The 23,345-nt window shown below is 40.6% G+C and overlaps 1 protein-coding gene across 4 annotated transcripts in view; it reads left to right on the top strand.

Annotated features, from left to right (window-relative positions):
- HMGXB3 (HMG-box containing 3) overlaps positions 1-23,345 on the top strand; it is a 60,877-nt gene that overhangs the window by 10,875 nt on the left and 26,657 nt on the right. For 2 of the 4 annotated variants that reach the window (XM_027545972.1, XM_027545975.1), the window contains 8 exons: positions 5,526-5,657; positions 9,620-10,026; positions 12,076-12,251; positions 12,388-12,485; positions 14,729-14,827; positions 16,361-16,510; positions 21,502-21,803; positions 22,306-22,433. In XM_027545972.1, the coding sequence (XP_027401773.1) occupies positions 5,526-5,657; positions 9,620-10,026; positions 12,076-12,251; positions 12,388-12,485; positions 14,729-14,827; positions 16,361-16,510; positions 21,502-21,803; positions 22,306-22,433 (1,492 nt within the window). The remainder of the gene's footprint in view (positions 1-5,525; positions 5,658-9,619; positions 10,027-12,075; positions 12,252-12,387; positions 12,486-14,728; positions 14,828-16,360; positions 16,511-21,501; positions 21,804-22,305; positions 22,434-23,345) is intronic. The other 2 variants (XM_027545976.1, XM_027545973.1) reach the window with 2 other exon arrangements.

Below are 23,345 nucleotides of genomic sequence, written 5' to 3'. Positions count from 1 at the left end.
ATTTTTGAGTGTCTTTAGAAATGATTGGGGTTTTTTTGTTGTTGTTGTTGTTAGTATGATTAATAGTATTTTTCAAATGATAACTTTGTGTTCCTGGGTAGACTTCACTTAGCAGTGATATATTATCCTTCTAATATATTACTGGATTGGATTTGATAACATTTTGTTCAGAATTTCTGTATTTATATTCATGAGGAATATTATTGGTCTCTTAATTTTCTTATACAGTGTTTTTCTTGTTTTAGTATCAAAGTTATGCTTCATAGAATGAGCTGTGAAATATTTTCTGCTCTTCTGTTTTTTGAAAGAGTTTTGTATAGTACTGGCATTATTTCTTCCTTAAATGGTTAGAATTATCAATGAACTCATCTGGGCCTGAAGATTTCTTTGTGGGAAGGTTTATAATGGCAAGTCCAATTTTTAAAATATATATAGAACTATTCAGATTATCTATTTTGGAGTGAGCTTTGAAAGTTTGTCTTTCACACAATTTTTAAAAACTGGTAAAATATATGTAATGAAATTTACCCTTTTAGTCAATTTTAAGTGTACAATTCAAATGCTGTTGGTGTTAAGTATATTCACAGTGTCATGCAGTCATTAGCGCTACCCATTTTCAGAACTTTTTCATCATTCCAACCAGAAACTGTATATGAAACAGTTACTCCCCATTCCCTGCCCCTGCTTTCTACCCTAGGCCCTAGTAAAGCTATTTTACTTTCTTGGAATTTGTGTATTCTAGGTACCTCAAATAAGTGGAATCATTCAAAGACTACCTTTTTAATCTGACTTTTTCATTTAACGTATTTTTAAGGTTCATCTGTCTTATGGCATGTATCAGAATTTCATTCCTTTTTATGGCTAAAAAATATTCCATTGTGTGTATATACTACGTTTTGTTTATCCATTCATAAACATTGCTGGATATTTGGTTTATTTCCACCTTTTGATTACTGTGAGTAGTGGTGATAGGAACTTTGGAATACAAATGTCTGTCTGAGTCCCTGTTTCAGTTCTTTTGGATGTAATACCCTAAGGGTAGCATTGCTGAATCATGTGGTGATTCTGTCTTTAAAGTTTTGAGGAACCTGTGTCCTTTTAATATCTATAAAATATGTAGTGATTTCCCTTCTCCATTACTGACACTGGTAATTTGGGTCTTCTTTCTTTTTTCTTGATAAACTTGGCCAGAGGTTATTGATTTTATTGCTCTCAGAGAGGGAACATTTGGGTTCATTGATCCTCTCTATTGTTTTTTTGCTTTCTGTTTCACTCATTTCTGCCATGATCTTTATTATCATTCTTCTGCTTGCTTTGGGTTTAATTTGGTCTTACCTAGTTTCTTAAGGTAGAAGCTGAGGTTATTGATTTGAGACTTTCTTTTCTAATATAGCTGCTTAGTGCTTAATTTACCTCCAAGCACTACTTCAGACTTCTCTTGTGGCTCAGCTGGTAAAGAATCTGCCTGCATTGCGGAGACCTGGGTTCAATCTCTTGGTTGGGAAGATCCCCTGGAAAAGGGAAAGGCTGCTGCTGCTGCTGCTGCTAAGTCGCTTCAGTTGTGTCCGACTCTGTGCAACCCTATAGACAGCAGCCCACGAGGCTCCCCAGTCCCTGGGATTCTCCAGGCAAGAACACTGGAGTGGGTTGCCATTTCCTTCTCCAATGCATGAAAGTGAAAAGTGAAAGTGAAGTCTTTTAGTTGTGTCTGACTCTTAGCGACCCCATGGACTGCAGCCTACCAGGCCCCTCCACCCATGGGATTTTCCAGGCAAGAGTACTGGAGTGGGGTGCCATTGCCTTCTTCGAGGGAAGGGTTACCCCCTCCAGTATTCTGGCCTGGAGAATTCCATGGTCTGTATAGTCCATGGGGTTGCAAAGAGTCAGACACGACTGAGCGACTTTCACTTTGACTTTCAAGCAGTACTTTTAGTGGCATGCCACAAATTTTGGTAGGATATGTTTTCATTTTTATTCAGTTGGAAATGCTTTCTAACTTATTTGACCCATGAGTTATTTAGAGGTGTATCACTTTCCAAATATTTGGGATTTTCCAGATATCTTTCAGTATTGATTTCTGATTTGATTCCATTGTGATTAGAACTTTGTAGTTTGTGTAAGATCTGAATCCTTTTAAATTGAGTGTGGCTTATTTTATGGCTCAGAGTATGGATTCTCTTGATAAATGGTCTAAGTGCATTTGAAAAGAGTGTGTAATCTGCTGTTGGAGTGTTCTGTACATTTCAGATTAGGTTGAGTTGATTTGTGATGTTCCTTGCTGATTTTCTGTCGGCTGTTTCTGTCAACTGCTAAGAAAGCATCTGCCATTCATCATAGATTTGTGTGTTTCTTTTTGCAGTTCTGTTAGTTTATGTGTCATGTATTTTGACTGTTATTAAATACATAAACATTTAGGATTGTTAAATTCTCTGGATACGTTTATTGTTCCTTTATTAAGAAATGGCATTTATCTCTCACACTGTTGCCTGTGAAATCTACTTAGGTCTGATATCAAGCTTGCTTTTGATTATTGTTATTAACGAGCTATATATTTTTCCATCTTTCTACCTTTTTGTAGCTTTGTATTTAAAGTACCTTTTTGGTAGACAGCATATAGTTTGACTGTAAGAGCAAGACCTGTCTGACTGTCTCTGCCTTGTAATTTAGGTATTTAGTATTTAGGCACTATATATTTAATGTGATTATTAATATGATTTGGTTTAAATATGTCCTTTTACTTCTTGTTATTGTTTTGGTTATGTTTTGTTATATTTTCTTTTGAAATGCTTGAATATTTTTTTAAAAAATTATTTGTTTATTTCTGGCTGCCCTGGGTCTTCATTGCTGCATGTGGGCTTTTTACAGGTTGCGGTGGGTGGGAGTTACTCGAGCTGTGGTGCTCAGGTTTCTCACTGCAGAGCGGGCGCCAGAGCGTACGGGCTTCAGTGGTCGCAGCTCCTGGGCTCAGTAGTGGCGGCGCGTGTGCTTAGTTGCCCCCAGGCGTGTGGAATCCTCCCCGACCAGGGATTGAACCCGTGTTCCCTGCATTAGCAGGTGGATTCTTTTTTTTTTTTTGATTCTCCTTCCATGCTTCCAAATCAAACCACATATATCCTTGGTCCTCCTCAACACACAAATTGGTACAAAAAGTTAAGGAAGAAGGAGAAGGAATAACATATTTGAGGAATAATTTGCACATGATAGTTTTACTTTGTTGTTCAATTTCTAAGTCATGTCCAACTCTTTGCAACTGCATGTACTGTACCATGCCAGGCTTCCTTGTCTTTCACTATCTCCTGGAGTTGGGTCAAACTCATGTCCATTGAGTTGGTGATAGTATCTAACCATCTCATTCTCAGCTGCCCCCTTCTCCTTTTGCCTTCAGTCTTTCCCAGCATCATGATCTTTTCCAATGAGTTGACTCTTCGCATTAGGTGGCCAAAGTATTGGAGCTTTGGCATCAGTCTTTCTTTTTTTTTTTTTTTTTTTGGAAACGAGAATATCTCTCAGCATTTTAAGGCAGGTTGTCCTATACAAGCCACTATTTGTAAGTTAAGCTTAAATACTTTGAGGACCTGCCATACATGTTTTAATGCTAATACATATGATTAGATTTTTTAATTTAATTTTTGCAGTTAAATTTTTTTTTTTTTTTACGCCTTCACATAGATTTTAATTGAAATTAGGTTTAAAGGTCAAATTTATTTCTTAATGTTTGTACTAGGTGATCTGAATATTGTATGTGTTATGAATGTGTATGCCTTCATCTTAGTTTTTTTGAACATGTTATCTGTTTAAGCAGAAACCATACATTTTATCTACAGTTTCTGCTGTAATTAAATTATTCATGTGGCAAATCCAAATGCTATCCAGGCCAGGTGGATTCTTAACCACTGGACCACCAGGGAACTCCAAACTGAATATTTTTAATGAATCCATTTTATCTCGTTTATTGGTCTATGGCTTATTAACTTTGTCTTCGTTACTTGTTGGTTTTTTTTAGGGTACATATCTTGGTTTCTTTTAGGTACATATATTTAACTTGTCATAGTCTGCCTTTTCCTCTTAAAATTCCCGCTACAGATAAATAATACTTTATTAGATAAGAAAGTTGTAGTAAACTATTTTTCCTGAGCCTTTCCTCTTCAGGAAATTAATGTTCTTTCATGGTCTAATAAATGTTAAATCAAGTTCTAGAAGAGCAACATCAACCTTGAACACTGGCATTATTTTCTAAAGTCATTTCTGTACGCTGCTGTTTAGGAGTATTTCCAAGTTGGTGGTGATTTATTTATGGAACTAACTTTTCTCTGATGACTATTCTGTGTGGGGCCACAGTCAGAGAAAAGAGAAATGTTTTATTTTCCATTAAAAATAGTCTTACAAACTTTTTGTTCCTCAAGATATACCCATTAAGCAGAAAGGGCAGGTGATTTTACAGAAGAGGAAATCAAGGGCCCAAGAGCAAAGATGAATTACCCCCAGCTCATTCAGTGTGACAGTGACGAAGTTGGAACCCAAATCCTTTTTCCTGGGGCGACACAACTTCACACTCATCCTTGATTTGCTACCACTGTCGTATCCCTTTTTCCTTAGGTGTTCTGGCCAGAGGCAGCCTAGGGGCAGCTTGGTGTTTCCTAAGGGAGGTTTTTGCTTTCTGGCCGGGCTAGGGAGACAGGGATTAGTAGCTGGGTAAACCATTCATAAGTGACTGAACAGATCTCACAGGAAAGTGTTTTCTTTCCAGCATTAATCAAGAAATGGAGCGTGGCTAATTTCTATTTGTAGCTGAAATGTAATACATTCTGTTCAAAGGGAAATCACTAGAGATTGATTATGTGAGCCAGTGATTGAATATATGTATACAAATAATCAAATTCTGTTGAGTGTCAAAGGAACTGGTTTCAACTGGAGTTCCCTCTCATTTTTTTGGTGACTGGACTGTTTTTATATCTTTGAATCCTAGATTCTAGGTTCTCTGATTTTTACCTAATAAGAGAGAAGATGAAGCAAATTCTTTGATGTGTGGAGAGCCATAGGGTGCAGCAGGATGCGTGGAAGGAGTTTTGACTGTCTTCTAGGGCTCTCTCTGTCCTTGAGTCACCACATGATTCATGATTTGAAACAAAGCATTTAACCACTCTGAACCTCAGTAGTAGTAATACCTGCCTCATAGTATTGCTGAGAACTTCAAGTGCGACATCGATAGTGTTTAGCATTGTGTGGTACTTCACTTAATTAATTGTAACTATCATAATCTCTATTCTTCTGGTACCTAACTCTGTAACCCTAGGCAGTTGTCTTTCTTCATTTGCATTCACTCTCTCCATTTCTAAAAAGTGAACTAACTAGTTGTATTTTAGGGCCTTTCCAATTCTGACCTTTTAAGATCATGAACTGGCTAATTTTTTGCAAGCTGGTATCCTCCTGCCATTGTTGGGGTTATAACAGTCATGAGGATCTGAGAGAAATTAGATTGTACTGTTGATTCTGACTTTTTTTTTTTTTTTTTTTTTTTTTTACAGACTACTACATACACCCGACGGGGCCATGGAACGTGCACCAGCCCAGGCTGCTCCTTTACATATGTCACCAGGCACAAACCACCTAAGTGCCCTACCTGTGGTAACTTCCTTGGAGGGAAGTGGATCCCAAAGGTAAAGTCCATTGGCCATCACTGCTTTGGAAACCTCACAAAGTAAACTTACTGTTCCCCTTAAGAATAGATGACTTAAATTAATATTCATTTAACTTTTCTGATGCTACAAATAAGTCAGTTTCTTTCTTTTTAAGAAGAAAGAATAAAATGTTATCCATAACCTCCATCCAAACAAAAGCCATTGTTAAGATTTCAGTGTCTGTTAAGATTTTTTCTAGTCTTTATCTGTGGGTATAGAAATTCTGTATCTTGTCTTTTTTCTTTTACCATACCATATCATTAAATATTCTTCAAAAGCGTTACCTTTAATTGCTTCATAGTTTTCCATGAATGACTATACTGGGTTAAATTATTCACTTCCTGTTAGGGTCGCATTTTTAGCAATCCACCCCCCACACTAACTGCTTAGTTATTCATACACACAGGGCACATCTCATTCCTTAGCTCTGAGTCCTTTTAGTTTCGTGTGGAAAGTGTTAGTTGCTCAGTAGTGTCTGACTCTTTGCAATCCCATGGCCTGTAGCCCAACAGGCTCCTCTGTTCATGGGATTCTCCAGGCAAGAATACTGGAGTGGGTTGTCATTTCCTTCTCCAGGGAATCTTCCCGACCCAGGGATCAAATCCAGGTTGCCCACATTGCAGGCAGATTCTTTACCGTCTGAGCCACTAAGGAAGCCCACTTAGTTTCCTATAGCTTCTATTAAAAGTGGAGGTCTTTAACCCAGTATTCAAGCTCTGCCATAGTTTAACTTTCCAAATATGTACTTCTGTCTCCAAATAAATGGTGCTCGGTAAATAAATGAGCATTAGAGCTATGCCCCTGTGATGTTCAGTTCAGAACATGTTTTTTGTTACCTGTTGTATGCTTGGCACTGACTATAAATCATACATACTTGCTACATTTTTGATATGAGACTAAATTATCTAGGGACAAAAAGACTAAAATAGAAGTGGTTTTATAGAGGAGATGATTTGGAAAGAGCAATAGAATTTGGGTAGATAGAAAAGGAAAGAGAAGGCATTATTTTTGTGAAAATAGTTTAGGCTTAGGATTGTGTTCATCATGTGTTTCAACTCATGGTCCAGACTTATCTTCTCTGTAGAGAAAACTTACATAGTATCATACTTACTAAGTTCCTTTGGGGCATTTTCCACAGAACATTTCTTAGAAAATTATCAGGATAGTGACTTTTGCCCTCTGGCTAAGTATTGAAGTTCAGGATAGCACCAGTTTTGGAGACAGAATAGGTTAATAATTAAGAATATAATTCTGGAGTCAGCTTCCTCAGTTCAGACCTTAACTTTGTAACCTTGGGAAAGTCATTCTACATTTCTGTTCTTGATTTAGGCTTCCTTTCATTTGTAAATAGAAATTAAGAATATTACCTACATCAATAGGGTTGTTGGAGGGGTCAGATGAAATTGTCCATGCAAAGTGGATGGTTCATTTCTAGTGTAATTATATATTCAATCCTCTGTAGGGGTTCACTGCTCCCATTGTTGGCAGCAGTATAATTGTCTCTTGTTACTGGCTGTGAACATTAACACTTCAAGGGGCAGGAAATACCTAGGGGTTTGTGGAGTTTTCTTGTTGTTGTGAAGCCATTTCATTTATTCCCACCCTAATTATTCTCCCAAAATACACTTCCCCAACTGCGGTAGGAAGATTGAATTGGGTAGTAGTTGGACTTCTCCTTGGCCTTCTTCACTGATGCACAGCACGTCTGTCAGATGATCTTGTTTCCTGTGCTTTTGCCCGAGTCTAACCTATCCTGTGCATAATCTGCTTCAGATTCTGTTTGGACTTTGGCTTTCTTTCCTTTTTCATTTTGTCTTCTCCCCTCCCTTTTATTGAAATAACTTTTAAGCCATTCTTTTTCTGAGATCGAACTCATGACATGCATAAATTTTTTTTCTTAGCTACTTGTCTCTTGTCTTTACTTGCTAAGTTAGAAATTTTTTTCTCCAAGATTTTTGCAAGAATTACTATGTAAGGATTTCCCTGGTGGTCCAGTGGTTAAGAATCCACCTTCTAATGCAGGAGACACAGGTTCAATCCCTGGTTGGGGAATTGAGATCCCACATGCCGTGGGGGCAACTAAGCCCATTCACCACAACGAAGTAAGCCCATTCACCACAACGAAGAGCCGATGCCGCCAAATAAATAATAAGTAAATATTTTTTAAAAAGAATTAACGTGTGAAGAGCATATACTGTGATTTCTAAGTCTCCTTGGAACAGAATAAGTAATTGTGAGAAGAAAAAGGGTAACATTGTAGCATAAATGTATTTAAAATTTTAGAGATAAAAGCGACCTTGGTTATCAGCTAGTTCAACTCCCAGTTTCCAGCTGAGGAAAAATAGATTGAGGAGAAATGACTTGTTACATTCACATTGTTAATTATGCTATTGCCTTTTCCACTAAACCAAACTGCAGGCATTGCTGTGCTGTTAAGCTGCAGAATCTTAAGATTTCTTGAGTTCTGATTTCTGAAGGAGCAAGTATAAATAGTTTCTGAAAGTTCCAAATATGTCCATGCCAGTCAGGAAATGACTCACCTTTTCTTATATTGTTCTGGAGTTCATACTAACTAAAATTAGCCCAAGAAACATGTGGCTCAGTTCCCAGTGAGTTGGATGGAACAAAAGATGGTATATAAGGCTCTTTAGGTCAAGGCCTGACTCCTATAGCAGTAATTGAGGTCTCTGCACGAGGAACTGGTAGTATTTGTCTTCCATCTTGAAAGAAAGTGACATCTAAAAAGGGTACGCTGAGTGAAGGAAATGTGAGATCACTAGCTCAAGTTTTTTTGCTCTGTTTGCTTAAATTACTCAGTCTTCCTGCAAAGAATTTTTGTCTATAGCCTACTTAGTGGACAACATTTTGCTCAGATACCTCATCTCAAGGATTTGGTTTAACATGTCTCCTGTTTTTCTGCTGACTTCCCTCTTGAGCAGTCAGGAAGCTGAGTACAATTTACTAAGAATGTTTCTTGTCCTCATGGTTTGTCATCATGTGTTAGAACCTGCTGCTGCTACTCTGCTAAGTCGCTTCAGTCGTGTCTGACTGCAGCCCCATAGACGGCAGCCCAACAGGCTCCCCCGTCCCTGGGATTCTCCAGACAAGAACACTGGAGTGGGTTGCCATTTCCTTCTCCATATTAGAACCTAAGAGTGCTTTATTGGAGATTTCTTAAAGGTTATCTATGTTGGTTCTTAGCCAGAGGCACCATGTGGCCCAGAGGGACTTTAGAAGTGTAAGAGGTTTTTGGTAGTCAGTGACTGGCAGACAGTACTGAAATCTAGTGGCACTGGCCACAGGTACTGAGCTTCCTGAAAAGTGCAAAGAGGGGTCCTGCCCCTCCATGAACAATTAAGTCTCCCAAAAGGCTGTCTGCCTGCCATTGACCCAAGAGCTCTCTTTTTCCATAATGGGGAATGAGGAATCAGATTAAGCTTGCCTCAGGTGACATAAGCAGTTACGATGAAGCAGAGCCTAGACAGAACGCAGCTTTTGTGTTTTGTCTTCTAGTTTATAGTGCCTTTCACTATTCATGTGGAAGAAAAAACCTCTGAGACCCATTCTGGACACAACCACTGTTAAGAAATTTTTTTAAGAAGTAAAAAAGGCCTTGAACAGTCAGAGGTCGAGGTAAAAAATGCCAGCATTTGTTTGCTGAAACCTAAAGAAACATGTCATTAGGAAATTTATTAGAAGAATAGGTTTATCCTAACTATAGCCTTGAATATTGTGGTGAAAGGAAACTGGAATCAGAAGACTTAGGTTCAGGCCAGTTTTATAAAACTTGGGGCCTGAAGTCAGCCTCTTCCTCTCTCAGCCTCAACTTCTTATCTGTTGTTCATACATTATTGTTACGAGGATCAAATAAGAGAATATTTGTAAATGTGTTGTCAACTGTAAAATGCCACATGCATAAAAGGTTTTCTTATTTTTTCTAGGAAAAGCCAGCCAAAGTCAAAGTGGAATTGACTTCTGGTGTCTCCTCCAAAGGCTCTGTGGTTAAAAGAAATCAGCAGCCTGTCACCACTGAGCAAAATTCCGCTAAGGAAGACGCTTCCAAACTGACTCTGGAGAACTCAGAGGCTGTAAGCCAGCTTCTCAGTGTAGCTCCTCCAAGAGAAGTGGGTGAGGAGAATGAGTGGGAGGAAGTGATCATCTCAGATGCCCATGTTTTGGTTAAGGAAACTCCTGGGAATCATGGTGCAGCAGTCATTAAGACGCCAGTGGTCAAGCCTGAGGTCTCTCTGGGGACAACTGAAAATGACAGTCCTGGACTAGACGTGCCACCGCCAGCCGAGGGGACCAGCACCTCCGGTTCACTCCCTGCTCCTAAAAAGCCTACAGGGTAACCCAGTGTGCTTATGTATAGCGTTGCGTTTAGAATAGCAGCTTGTGAAGTGCCCTGTGTTTGTGTTGTCCATGTCTTCATAGCATTCCTGAGACAGGCAACAGAGCCCAATTCATGGTCTCTATGTTAGATACAGAAACCAAAGCCTAGAGCCACTGATTTGCCATTTCTCCTATACTCTGCTGTCTTTTCAGTACTGTCCTGGTCCTATACATCTCTTCAGTCAGTCTCCCTAAAGCATTTTTTGTAGAGTCTTGCTAGTACAGACTGTGGGCAGTGTTACAGACCTAATATTCGATCCTGGCTCCTACATTTGGAAAGCAAGGCATTATTAAGACATCTTATGTAAAGATTCCTGTCCTGGTGGTCAGAGAACTAAATTCTGATTGTGACTCTTTTCTGGGCTTCTATTTGACTGGGCACAGTCACTTCATACTCATTCTCCCCCTCTGGAAAATTTTGAGTTGAGTCTTCTAAAAAAAAAAAAAAAATCATATCCTCAGTGCCTGACCATACTGCCTGAAAAAGATCACATGTAAAGCTTTCAGATAGGAGCAGTCCATAAGTATGGGCTGTTTTTCCTCCCGTTTTTAGAGGTTTAACTGGATGCTCTATGTAGCTGCTTTGCAAAGGCAACTATCATCTTAAAATGGAAATCCCTTATTTGTTTATATCAGTGGTTCTCAAAGGGGCACAGTGCCCCTGGGGACATTGTGGCAGTGTTTAGAGACATTTCTGGTTGATAGAGTTGGGGAGAGAGTGTACTGGCCTCTACTGATAGAGGCCAAGGATGCTGCTAGACATCCTGCGCTGCACAGGCCAGCCTCTTGTGCCAGAGAATTATTTGGCCTGAAATGTTAGTAGTGTCATGGTTTAGAAATTCTCGTTTATATTATTATGATTAAATTTTTTATTGTTGAATAGAAAATATACTTAGTTCAAACTCCAAGATGTAAGAAATATATCCTGAAAAAAAACTTTCTGTCCCATCCTTCAGTGCTCCATTCCCATTTACCACAGACTTGCTGTGTTTTTAGAGATAATTTTAAGTATATATAAACAGATAGGAGTGTGTTTGTGTGTTTATAATAATGTTAAGGTTTTTAAGTCAAGATATTAAAATATGTATGTTATGCTAACATTTGTGTAAAGAAAGGTGGGAAAACATGTGATGTTTGTACATACAGAGTTAACTCTTGAACAAACACGGACTTGATGGTGTGGGTCCACTTACATACGGATTTTTTTCAGTACATACATTCTCTTGTGCTACATGGTGTGCAGTGGGTTAAATCTGCCACATGGGGAACTCTGGATATGGAGGAAAGGCTGTGCAGTTATCACCGAGCTTTTGAGTACGTGTAGGTCAGTTCCCCTAATACATGCTGTTCAAGGTCAATTGTGTGTGTGTGTCTATTTTTTTCCCCCACCTTTCTTTACACAAATGGCAGCATAACATACATACTTTGACTCATTGCCTTTTAAAATTTAACAATATATCAATACTTTGAGATGGTTCTGTGTCCTTAGAGAAGGATGCTGTGCACTTTTGGTTTGGGCAGCTGAAGCACTTTAGCCAAGGTGTATTGAGGCCTCCTATGGACAGGCTTATGCTCAAATTGGAGCTACAGAGATGAAGAAAACATGGACCGTGTTTTCCAGGGTCTCTCAGCAGCCCTCATGTGGGAGACTGATATACCAAATACTTGAGCTGACTAGGGGTGGATTAGATGTTATAACTACATTGGCTGTTGATAATTCCTCACTGTAGGCACGGTTTTACACTTTTTAAAAATCTTCATAATGACCCATGAAGTACCTGTAATTACTTTCCCATTTTACGTATTAGAAACTTGAGGTAAACAGAAGTGACATTTCTTGCCCAGGGTTACAGAGCTGCTTAATGGTTTAATTAATGTCTAAAGTATGACATTTTAACCAGGACAGTATTCCTCTAATAAAGTGCTATCTGGAGATAGCATTTTGATTTTCTTCCCCTTGGTCTGGAATTTCTAGGAGAGTTTCCTTCTTTTTTTTTCCCCCCAGAGTTGACCTGCTCACTCCTATGCCCAGAGCCCCAGAGCTTAAAGGCAGAGCACGGGGCAAGCCATCATTACTGGCTGCGGCAAGACCCATGAGAGCAATTCTTCCAGCCCCAGCTAATGTGGGCCGAGGCAGCAGCATGGGACTGCCCAGGGCCAGGCAGGCCTTTCCTCTGAGTGGTAAGGTCTGGGACAGACCGGGAGGAGGGACTGTTGAAAGGGAAGGGGGCAGGAGTCGGGGTTGAGCATGGAGATGAGAGACTTAGGGCAACTCTGAATGCACTTAAGTCACCAGTTTGGCTCCTGGTTGTCTCAGATAAGACTCCCTCTGTGAGGACTTGTGGCCTGAAGCCAAGCACGCTGAAGCAGCTGGGCCAGCCCATCCAGCAGCCATCTAGCACTGGTGAGGTGAAGGTAAGACCATTCCCCAGAGGGGGAGCTCCCTGGGGGGCTGGCTGCTCTGAGAACAGGGCTTCCATTGAGTGTCTCAAAGCCATAGGGGAAAAGCCTCCATTATTACACTGGTAGAGCTCTGGGAGTAGGTTTAGCATGAATGACTTGTCTATTTTTTAATTTCTTGTTATGTGTACTTTTATTTAGAAACAATTTAAAACAAAGTTTTAAGAATAAAAGTAGTACAAAGAGCACCTGTGCACTCTCTAACGTCACCTGTTAACGTATTAGCCCATTTTGCATTAACATTTGTGCTCATGTATCTTCCCCATTGTGTGTGTGTGTGTATTTAAAATAGGCATGATTTAAGGATAACACGGCCTTTTACTCTTTAATGCTTAATTGTGCATTTCCTAAAAATAGAGGTATTTTGTTACTGGATGAAACTTGATACTTTTTCATTTGTATTCCAGTTTTGTCAGTTTTACCCAGTTAAGTCCATTATAGCATTTTCTACTTCAGTATAGGATCTGGTCTAGGATTAGATACTGCATTTAGTTGTCATATCTTTTTAGAAAAAAATGAATGCATGATTGCTATAGTAAGTTCAGGTAAGGCAGAAAGAAAATAAGTCTTATGATCCTGTCACCTAGAAATAACAATTATTGACAGTCTGGTGTGCACTGTTTCAGCCCTGAAGTCCTTTCCTGCATTTGTCTGTGTTTATGCTTTAAATGTAATCTTTCAAACCTAAAAGAATGGCTCTTTCTCCATATACTGGCTTGTTGTTCATTCACCAAGTCAAGTCCGACTCGTCACAATGCCATGGATTGCAGGCCGCCAGGCTTCCTTGCCCCTCACTGTCTCCCAGTTTGCCCAAGTTCATGTCCGTTGAATTGGTGATGCCATCCAACCATCTCATCCACTGGCTTGTAACCAGTACAGTTCATTCGATTTAATAATAAAGCTGTTAAAGACTTATTACCAGGTGTCAAAATTGCATGTGTTGAAGCACATTTTTTCTTACATTTTTTGTTGTAGTTCTCTTTGCCATATGTGACTTGAATATGATCAAAGTTCCTTAAATCAGCAGTTTTCTGAGCATGCCTATCAGTAATAAACACATTTCTACATCAGTAGACATACATACAGCTACACATTAAAAGCTTAATGAAGCTATGCCCATATTAAATGCAGTCATTTTTCCATTTGTTTTTCAAAGTCCTGATTTCAGCCCATTAAATTAATTTCCTGACCCCTCAGTTTGAAATTGAAAACCCCAAAACGGACCAAATTGGAATAGGAACATCAGTCTGCCTTGTCCCTTGCCCTGTGCTGTCAGGTAACTGCTTTTATGTGATAGTTGTAAATCGGTCCCGACGAGGGTATCAGCCAGCTTCTCATTTGAAGGTTGATCTTTTTCACCCAGTAGTGGTGACGCCTCTGGGTGCATGTGTGGTCTTTGAGTATAGAAGGCTGGTAATGAGTCTGCTTCAGCTACTTCCTAGATCTCCAGGCCTTAGAACCCCTTTATGTGTATAAATTGCCAGTCTTTGTAGTTTCCTTTTAATTTGCAAATTCAGTATTTGTAAAAAGCCATAAATGCTCTTGCTACTAGTCTTAAACCAGTTAAGTGACATGAGATCTTATATTCTGAAAATTAAATTATTACAGAATAGTTATTTTTAACTTAGAATGCTTTCTTTATCATTTTTGCATTTGTGTAGAACATTTGAAAAATTTATAGCTACTGGTAAAATGGGAAACAACCATTATCTTCCCCTCAACCTGTGACATTTTAGTGAATAATCTTTCAGACTTTTTTTTTTGGCATGGCCAAAATGGGATCTTAGTTCCCTAATCAAGGATCAGACACAGGCCCCTGACTGTGGAAGTGCAGAGTCCTAACCATTGGACTGCCAAGGAATTCCACACACTTCTTTATGTCAGCATAATTCAACCACATATTTGTGTATAGAGCAATTATATGCTTTTCTCACTTTGTAGTAGTTGTAAATCTGATTTATAGTGTTACCAATACGCAGTGTTAGAAGCTATGCAAAGGAATGTGGCAACCCCCGGAGTTGAAAGTGACACTCAATCTTTGGTGAGCTGGTGACTGCTGACTAGCATCCCAGAGGGCTCATTTGGAGCGTAGCTCTACAACTTCCTGGGCAACTGTTTCCTCAAGCTGTTTCAGTACATAGGACCTCAGGAGCTTGACTGAGGTTCAGAAGCACTAAGTAATTTGTTTTGATCTGCAGCTATCAAATGGCCAAACCAACAGGACATCTCAGGTGAAAGTTGTGGAGGTCAAGCCCGATATGTTTCCTCCATATAAGTACAGCTGCACTGTCACCCTGGTAAGGGGAACTGAGGGATGGGTGGACACAGGGGTGGTTTGGTTGTGTGGTGGAGGGTGAGTAGGAGTCTGGGGGGGGCGGGGAGTGGTACTTGGGAGTGAGAGTAGGGTGAGGGCTCGATCATTGATTCTAAACATCTTGTCAGTGGAACAAATCATAGTAGTTACTGAGTGAATCAGCTAGGTTTCTTGTTTTTCCCAAGTGAGATCAGTAAAGTATAGGCCAGCTGACCAAGGTATTTTTCTTGAGAGTAGTTCTCTTGGAAAGTCACTGAGAATTCAGTCCAGCTTCAGCATTCAGCCGTCTTTAGATCTTTTAGTGCTCTGCATGTAAGTTTGAGAAATGTATTTTTTTCTACCTAAAACAGTCACATTCAGTGCTAGTATCTGATAGGGTTTGAGAAGTGCTTTAGTAAATGCAACTTATTTTGTTCAGTCTGGTGTTTCCCACCAAGGTTTTCCCTCCCCCATTTTTATTTTTAACATAACATATTAACATCCCCAAAAACAAATGTGTGGCTCTGGGGTCATTCTTTTGCAGGCTAAGCAGCCTGGAGCAGTGAAATAAACACTAGATGTGGAAAGACCTAGTCCAAAAGTGGTTCTGGCTCTATTGCTGGCATGCCATCTGACCTTGAGGCTCTTTCCGTCTCTGGTCCTCAGTTTTCACTGTCTGTAAAATACTCTGTTGGCTTAGAAAGCATGTTTTGGGGCTTCTCTTGCTTAATACTCTCGAATTTTGTTGATCCTTAAGGTACCAAACCAGCCAGGTAACCTTTGGCAGTTTCCCTGGATGAGTGAGATGCACAGATTTTGAGAAAGCAGCTAGATTTTTTAAAATTCAAGATTTTTAAAAATTCAGAAATTTCTTTTGAGCACATTCTTTGTGCCGTGCCCTGTGCTGTGCATTCAGTAGGAACAAGACAACATAGTATGGTGGGTCATCGCCTTTTCTGGCCCTGTCTTGGGAAGAGGGCTCTCTTATCCTGGAGAGCTGCTTAGGCTTCATTTTCCAAAGGCCCAGCCAGTCCCTTCTTTGTGCTGTCCATCCCTTCACTGTCTCTTCCCTGTGGCTATGGGAGGCCACTGGGGGCACCATTTGGTGGGGACTGCCCAGGACCCTCTCTTGGGCTGATTAGACTGCAGCTTGTTTTAAGAGCCTCAGTGCCAGAGCTGTGAGCTTGTAGAGGCCACAGGTCACAATATTTCTTCAGACGGAGCTTGAAGTCTTTGGTCCCCCTGGCATTCTGTTAGAACAGACCTGCTTCACTGCTGATTGCCTGGACCCTGAAGGCATTTGAATGTCTGACCTTTGAGATTCATCTTTGTTTCACGGATAGGAGGACTTGCCAGAACTGTTCAGGCGATAACCACAGAAAAAGTATCTTGTTTCAAGGCTCTTTGAGAGCTGGTCTGAATCTGGGTTTGTAATTGTCACTCCTCCTCTGTTTTACCAGTTGCAGGTCATCCTGATTCTTGGCTGTGCACAGGTGTAAATTGACTTATAGAATTGAAATATGGTCTTATTTTTTAGGATTTGGGCCTGGCTACATCACGAGGTCGGGGAAAGTGCAAGAATCCCTCTTGTAGCTATGTCTACACCAACCGGCATAAACCTCGGATTTGTCCCAGCTGTGGTTTTAACCTTGCCAAAGACCGGACTGAGAAAACCACCAAGGTTCTCGTGAGTTCCTTCCCGAAACACACCCTCCAATCTTGGACAGGGCTCTGTTAGCAGTTCAGCTTTAGGAGAAATAAAAGGATTTCTTGGTACATATTGTAGTTAGCACCAGAACTGGAGCCAGGTTCTAGGTTCTGAACCTGGCAAGTGCCTTCTTTGTGGGCTTCCTTATCCTCTTCGCTAAGATAAGGGAGTTTATCAGATACCTTGATCTCCGAGAATCTTCTAGCTCAGTGGACCAAGAGTTCATTCACAGGAGAAAAAAATAGCCAACACAGGCCTTAGTGAGGATCCTGAAGTAGAAGGGGTTGGAAAGGTTACATTGTTTTAGCTTTGAGGTTGTTGAAGGACCTGTAAATAGAATTTTGCTAAATACAGAGTGCCAGCCTCAGGACTTTGTAGATGAGATTGCTGCTACTCAGGTTCCTTGCAGAGCATTTGGCCAACCACAGCGCTTTACTTCTAGCAGTCTCGGCAGGCCTGTTCCCTGAAGTGGGACCAGACTGCTGGATAGTAAAACACATTCCACTTGGCTCCTTAGGGCTTGTTTTTGTTATTTGTTTGTTTACTAGAACAAGGCAGTTTCAGGGGACCTCTGAATTTCCACATAGGAATTTTTTTTAAGTGAACAGAAAGAGTACCTGCCTAAGGCAGTGAAAAGAATGACTGGGATGAACATAAAAAGAGAGATCTCAACTCATATGCTTTGGAGGGAAAGAGGATGGCTCGCAGAACAGGTCAGGATCCAAGACGGAGCCTGGCCACTCTAGATCTAGCCCACACCTCACAAGATGTGCAGGATGTGGATGGAAGGGAAAGGTGTGCAGTATACTCAAGGATGGGCATGAGTAGAGATGACGAGGTAGGCAGTCTGATGCTCCACTGGGTTAGAGGAGAGAGTGTATAGGGAGGAGCATGGAAAAGAAGTCTTAAAAGATTGGGACCATGTATTGTGGAAGGTCTTTAATGCTAGACTAGGCAGTTTGTTTTGCAGGCAGGGGACATACTGAATGTCCTGAGCCATGGAGAGGCCCAGAAGGTTGTGTCAGGAGGTCAGGGGGTTTGGGAGCAGACACAGCTAGAGAGGTTAGGGACGACTTCTTCAAGCTAAGTTTTCTGTGTGTATGGATGGGAGGGGGCTTTCTGGCAGTGAATCTCGCCCCCTAATCTTCAGGTCTGTTTCTGTGCTTGAGGTAGTATTCTGAGGTTATTGTGAGAAAGAGAAGTGGAACTAAAAGGAAAAAACACTGAGAATAGGAATTGAGAGACCTGCCTGGAAATGACCCTAAGTTGCTTGCTTTCCCTATCCTGAATTTTAGTTTCCCCATCAGTAAAACAAAGCAGGCAAGGTGGATTAGATCTGAGTGTTCTGTTCTTGGGGCCATGAGCGCTAGAGAAAACTCAAGTTGAGCTTCGAGGAGTCTCAGAACTTCTTGTAGAATGCGTCCATGCCTCCCATCACGTTCTGTTACACAGGATGCCCTCTGCTGGCAGTGAGCTTTTCCTCTGGTTTCTCCATGTGGTTGATGTGCTCCTCTTCACAGCACGTTGACCACACCATGTCTTTTTTTTCCAAGAAAGTGAATGTTATTTAGTAAACAAGGATAATTCCAGTGCAATATAAAGAAAATTGATTTAGATCTAAAATTTTATACCCCAGATTAACTTTTTCTTTGTTTGAACTATTTCCTTAAGTCAGTTTCCAGAGTAAAATTTTCGGTGCTCACATACAAACACACATCTACATGGTTCTTGATAAGTGTTGGGACTCAAATTCAGAACAGATACTTTTGACAAATACAAGAATACATATTCCCAGAATTAAACAAAATATCTGAAATAAAGCCCGTCTGGAACATCACACATTCTGTGATTACAACAGATAAAATTAGAAATAACCTGTGTCTACCATTGAAATAAATTATAATGGCATCCAGTGCTATCACTTCATGGCAAATAGATGGGGAAAACACACAAACAATATCAGATGTCATTTTCTGGGGCTCCAAAATCACTGCGGATGGTGACTGCAGCCATACAATTAAAAGATGGCTTGCTTCTTGGAAGAAGAGCTGTGACAAATCTAGACAGTGTATTAAAAAGCAGAGACATCACTTTGCCACCAGAGGTCTATTGGCAGACCTTTGTTAGTCAAAGCTGTGGTTTTTCCAGTAGTCGTGTTTAGATGTGACAGTTGGACTATAAAGAACACTGAGTGCTGAAGAATTGATGCTTTTGAACTGTGGTGCTGGAGAAGACTCTTAACAGTTCCTTGGACTGCAAGGAGATCAAACCAGTCAATCCTAAAGGAAATCAACACTGAATTTTCATTGGTATTGAAGCTCCAGTACTTTGGCCACCTGATGTGAAAAGCTAACTCATTGGAAAAGACCCTGATGCTGGAAAAGACTGAGGGCAAGAATAGAAGGGGGTGACAAGGGATGAGATGGTTGGATGGCCTCACTGACTTAATGGAGAGGAGTTTGAGCAAACTCAGGGAAATACTGAAGGACAGGAAGCCTGGTGTGCTGCAGTTCATGAGGTTGCAAAGAGTCAGACATGACTTAGTGACAGAACAATAATTATTAATTACTAATGAATACTAAATTATTAATGCATAAAAAGATTAAGATTAGTGTACAAAATGGAAATAATTTATGATCTAATAAGTGAAAAAATTTAGATGTTCTGGGTACTTTGCTTCAGTTCAGTTCAGTTGCTCAGTCATGTCCGACTCTTTGTGACCTCCATGGACTGCAGCACACCAGGCCTCCCTGTCCATCACCAACTTCCGGAGTTTACCTAAACTCATGTTCATTGAGTCAGTGATGCCATCCAACCATCTCATCCTCTGTCATCCCCTTCTCCTCCTGCCCTCAATCTTTACCAGCATCAGGGTTTTTCAAATGAGTCAGTTCTTTGCCAAAGTATTGGAGTTTCAGCTTCAACATCAGTACTTTGCTTAGAACTCTGTAAAACTGTGGATATAAAGATTCTTCCCTGTTCACCTGAAACTATTACAGCATTGTTAATCGACTGCACCCCAGTACAAAATAAAAAGTTTAAAACAAAAAAAGATTCTAAGGAAACAAATAGAAAATGTTGACGACACCCTGTCTTGACACCCTCTTAGTTCCCTGTCAGACCACAATCACTTGTCAGCCAAGTGTAATCTGTTGGCCCATACTCCTTTTTCTTTCTGGCCACGTGGCTTGTGGGATCTTAGTTCTCCTACCAGAGATGGAACCCAGGCCCTTGGCAGTGAACCACTGGTCCCAGGGAATTGCCAACCCCCATATTTCTAATGCTGGAGCTTGCATATATAATGTGTCAGTGATTATGGAATGGAATTGAGTCCTGTGTAGGTAGATGCTCTGAACTCCTTTTTCCTATTTCATTGTAGCTGTCGATGTGGCTTGCATTATGAAAATGGATGTTGGTCTCTACTGGTGAAGTGACTTAACTTTTCTTAGTCAGACAGGAATTATCTGGGGACCTTTTGACAATTGATTTCAAGTCCCACTCTTTTTTATATTCTTTTTTTCTTTGGTTAGTTGGTAGCTGCCTACCCCCATGACCCTCATCTTCATACATTCATTCACATTCTAATTCTCTAAATTTTAGAGAAACAGAAGAAAACAATTGTTTTCCACAACACACTGTTCAGAAACCCAAGGGCCTTTAAGTTTATGAGCCTTCTCTTCGGAGCCCCCGGTGAGCGTACATTTCCCATGCAGTTTGTCGCCAGTGGCTGTGATTAAGACTGCAGTATCTATGGGCTGGAATGATCTTCTTTCCTTTCCATCTTTCATCTGTGTTTCAGAGGCAAAGGATAGTATGCTTTCCAACCGATCTTCTGACCCATGGTTCAGCATAAGTCATAAATGAGAAAGAACACACAGCATCTGGGGCAACTCATTCTAGTGTCCCTCAGCTCTTCTACAGCCATTCATTCAAATTCATTTTTTCAGCAAGCATGTATTGAAAGCCTGTTACGGGTCAGCTTTTGGGGATACAGACATGAATAATACATGCCCACTTACCCTTAGGAGCTTACAGTCTAGCTTGGGGGGAAAGATAGGTAACCAAACTATTACAGATAGCAAGACAAGAGTTGTCACAGGTATACTGAGTTAATAAGTTTTGTTACGCAATTAACCTCTGTAAACAACATATAATATGTCCAGCAAATATGAGTTAGCATCTTTTGTGTGCCCTTAGGGGTGGTATTAGAAATTTGGTAAATAAGCAGGGGAGAGAACAATGGCTTACCACCTGTGAGAAAGTGAAATATGCAGTAAAGGAGTGGACTACAGGAGCGTGAAGGAGGAGTGATTGACCCTGCATTTGCACAGATCAGGGAAGGACCTCCATTGAAAAGGGACTGGTACAAGAAGGACCTGTTTCAGAGAGAGTTTCAGAACCTTGTTTCCTGGAAGCCTCTGACTGGTGTATAAAGTTCCCTTGTACTCAGAAGCCACACGGTGTTAAAAATAAATGCTTTAAGCTCTACAGGTGCCTGTTCACACATCAAAACTACCATTCAGAGAGTTTTTGTTGAATGCTGAGTGCTTTACTTGCACTATCTCATTTACTCTGCAACAACTCTAGATTATTAGTATTTTGATCCTTCATTTTTGGAGGTATTGCGGGGGGTTACCCATTTACAGCTCTTCAGTGGCATATCCAGAATTGAACCCCTGGTCTGTTATCCTCCAAACCTCACAGCCAGTGCATGGGAGCAGAATCTTGAAACTATTACCAAGAGGGGTATATAATCCTCTTATTTTACTGGTAGAGAAATAGTGCCAGAGAGAGAAAACTCCTGCTGTGAGTCACGCAGCGAGTTACTAGCTGGGTGGCTTAGGGACCTAGGTTTCCCACGTCAGTCGTAGGCCTTTCCCTTTGCCACGCACGCCCTCTCGTGGTTTTAGCCCATGGCTGCCTCTTTTGTGCCCTCGATGGTGTTTCGTGACAGATCTGCTCTCTTCCAGGAGGCAAGCTCACCACTCCCGGATGTGTTAAGTGCCACAGAGCCCCTGAGCGCAGCCCAGAGGGAGATCCAGCGCCAATCAACACTGCAGCTGCTGCGCAAAGTCCTGCAGATCCCTGAGAATGAGTCAGAGCTGGCTGAAGTCTTCTCTTTGATTCATGAACTCAATAGCTCTCGGCTCGTCCTGTCCAACGTGAGTGAGGAGACGGTCACCATCGAGCAAACCTCTTGGTCGAATTACTACGAGTCTCCATCCACGCAGTGCCTTCTCTGTAGCAGCCCATTATTCAAAGGGGGACAAAAGTAAGCACCACTTTCAGATTTACCCTCCCCTAGTTGCCCCATCTTACTTAACCTGTATCACCCCTTTCTTCAAATACCATTAAGGCTATAACCTTTGCAGATGTTCTTTTCAGCTTTTCTTAGGTTTCCTTTACTTTTGCAATCACCAAAAATAAAATAAAATTATAATAATAATAGTGATTATATATTATTTCTATTGAAATGATACTGTCCCCAACTTAGGATTTAGTTTACTTCTGGACTGCTTGGATTTCAGAGTTTATTAGGGTTGGTTAAATTAGATAATAAGTTCAGAATTAGGTTAACTTTAGGGGTGATTCCATAAGCCCAATTCCAACAAAGGGGGAGCGTCCACCTAAGAAAATCCCTGGAGCACAAGGTGCAGCACCTTCATTTCCTACTACATTTAAAGTCTTGAGTTTGCTGTTGATCCCTGAGCCTAGGAACTGCATTAAGAAGTTGCTTTTCCTTCTTTTTTTTTTCCAAATATTCTTGGTACTAGCTCTCTGGCAGGGCCCCAGGAGTGCTGGCTGCTGACAGCCAGTTGGCTGCAGGTCGTGACTGCTCAGGTGAAGATGTGTCTGAATCCGCATTGTCTGGCCCTGCACAGCTTCATGGACATCTATACAGGTGGGTGCCAGCCTTTTTACCCTCAAAGGACATGTTTGAGAACAGCCTCTGGGGGTCAGACTTCTGGTCCTGTGAGCATTGGATTTTCTCTCAGATGAGGCTTCTGAGGAAGGGATATCTTTCTTCCTGGATAGCCCAGCCCCAGAAGATTATATTTATCTCTGAAGTGTTAGGGCTCTCTTATTAGGGCTCTTTAAACAAAGTTAATTTAAAAATAACAGATCTTCGTTGTGGAAAAAACAAAATGCTGACAAGTAAAAATAAAAAACTAAAAATCAGTAGTAATCCTACTGCTATGAGATTAATATTCAACATTGTATTCTGTAGTCTTTCAGATGTGTTTTTCATGCCTACAGAATAAAGGAAGGTGTAGAATTTATAGGTTTAGTAGTTTTTTATTGAACAAAAATGGGATTGTGCTGGATGTTGTTTTGGAGTGTTTTTAAATTTAGCAATATATCATGGGTATTCTCTTATGCTGGCAAGCGGCAAAATGCATCACCATTTTTAAGGAGAAATATATGACTGTGTTCCATTTTAAGAGTTCTCTTTATAATTAAGTCTTTGTGTACAGCCTTAATTATTTCCTTTGGGCAAATGCCCCAAAGTGGAATTGCTGTATATTCAGCCTTTTCTTCTATTCATCAGCGTCGTTCATTGAACACTGACCATGTACCAACCATTTTGAGAATTTGAATCCTGAGTTTTATATGTAGAATTGAGTGCTGAAGATTAGGGAGTATTTCTTATTCTCCTTGTATTCAGAACCTTAAGGTGCCTTATTTTGAGTTCATACTTTTAATGTCTTGTATTGCCAGACCGAGCTTGTACTCCTTCAGCAACTAGTGAGAGTGCCGTTTCCCTGCTCTGTCTCAGCCTGCAGCACCTGGGTCTCTCTCTTTTTTTAATGTA

Source organism: Bos indicus x Bos taurus, chromosome 7 (assembly GCF_003369695.1).
Source record: "Bos indicus x Bos taurus breed Angus x Brahman F1 hybrid chromosome 7, Bos_hybrid_MaternalHap_v2.0, whole genome shotgun sequence".
NCBI lineage: Eukaryota > Metazoa > Chordata > Mammalia > Artiodactyla > Bovidae > Bos > Bos indicus x Bos taurus.
Note: the sequence above shows the minus strand (reverse complement) of the source record. Positions and strands in the feature narration are given on the sequence as shown.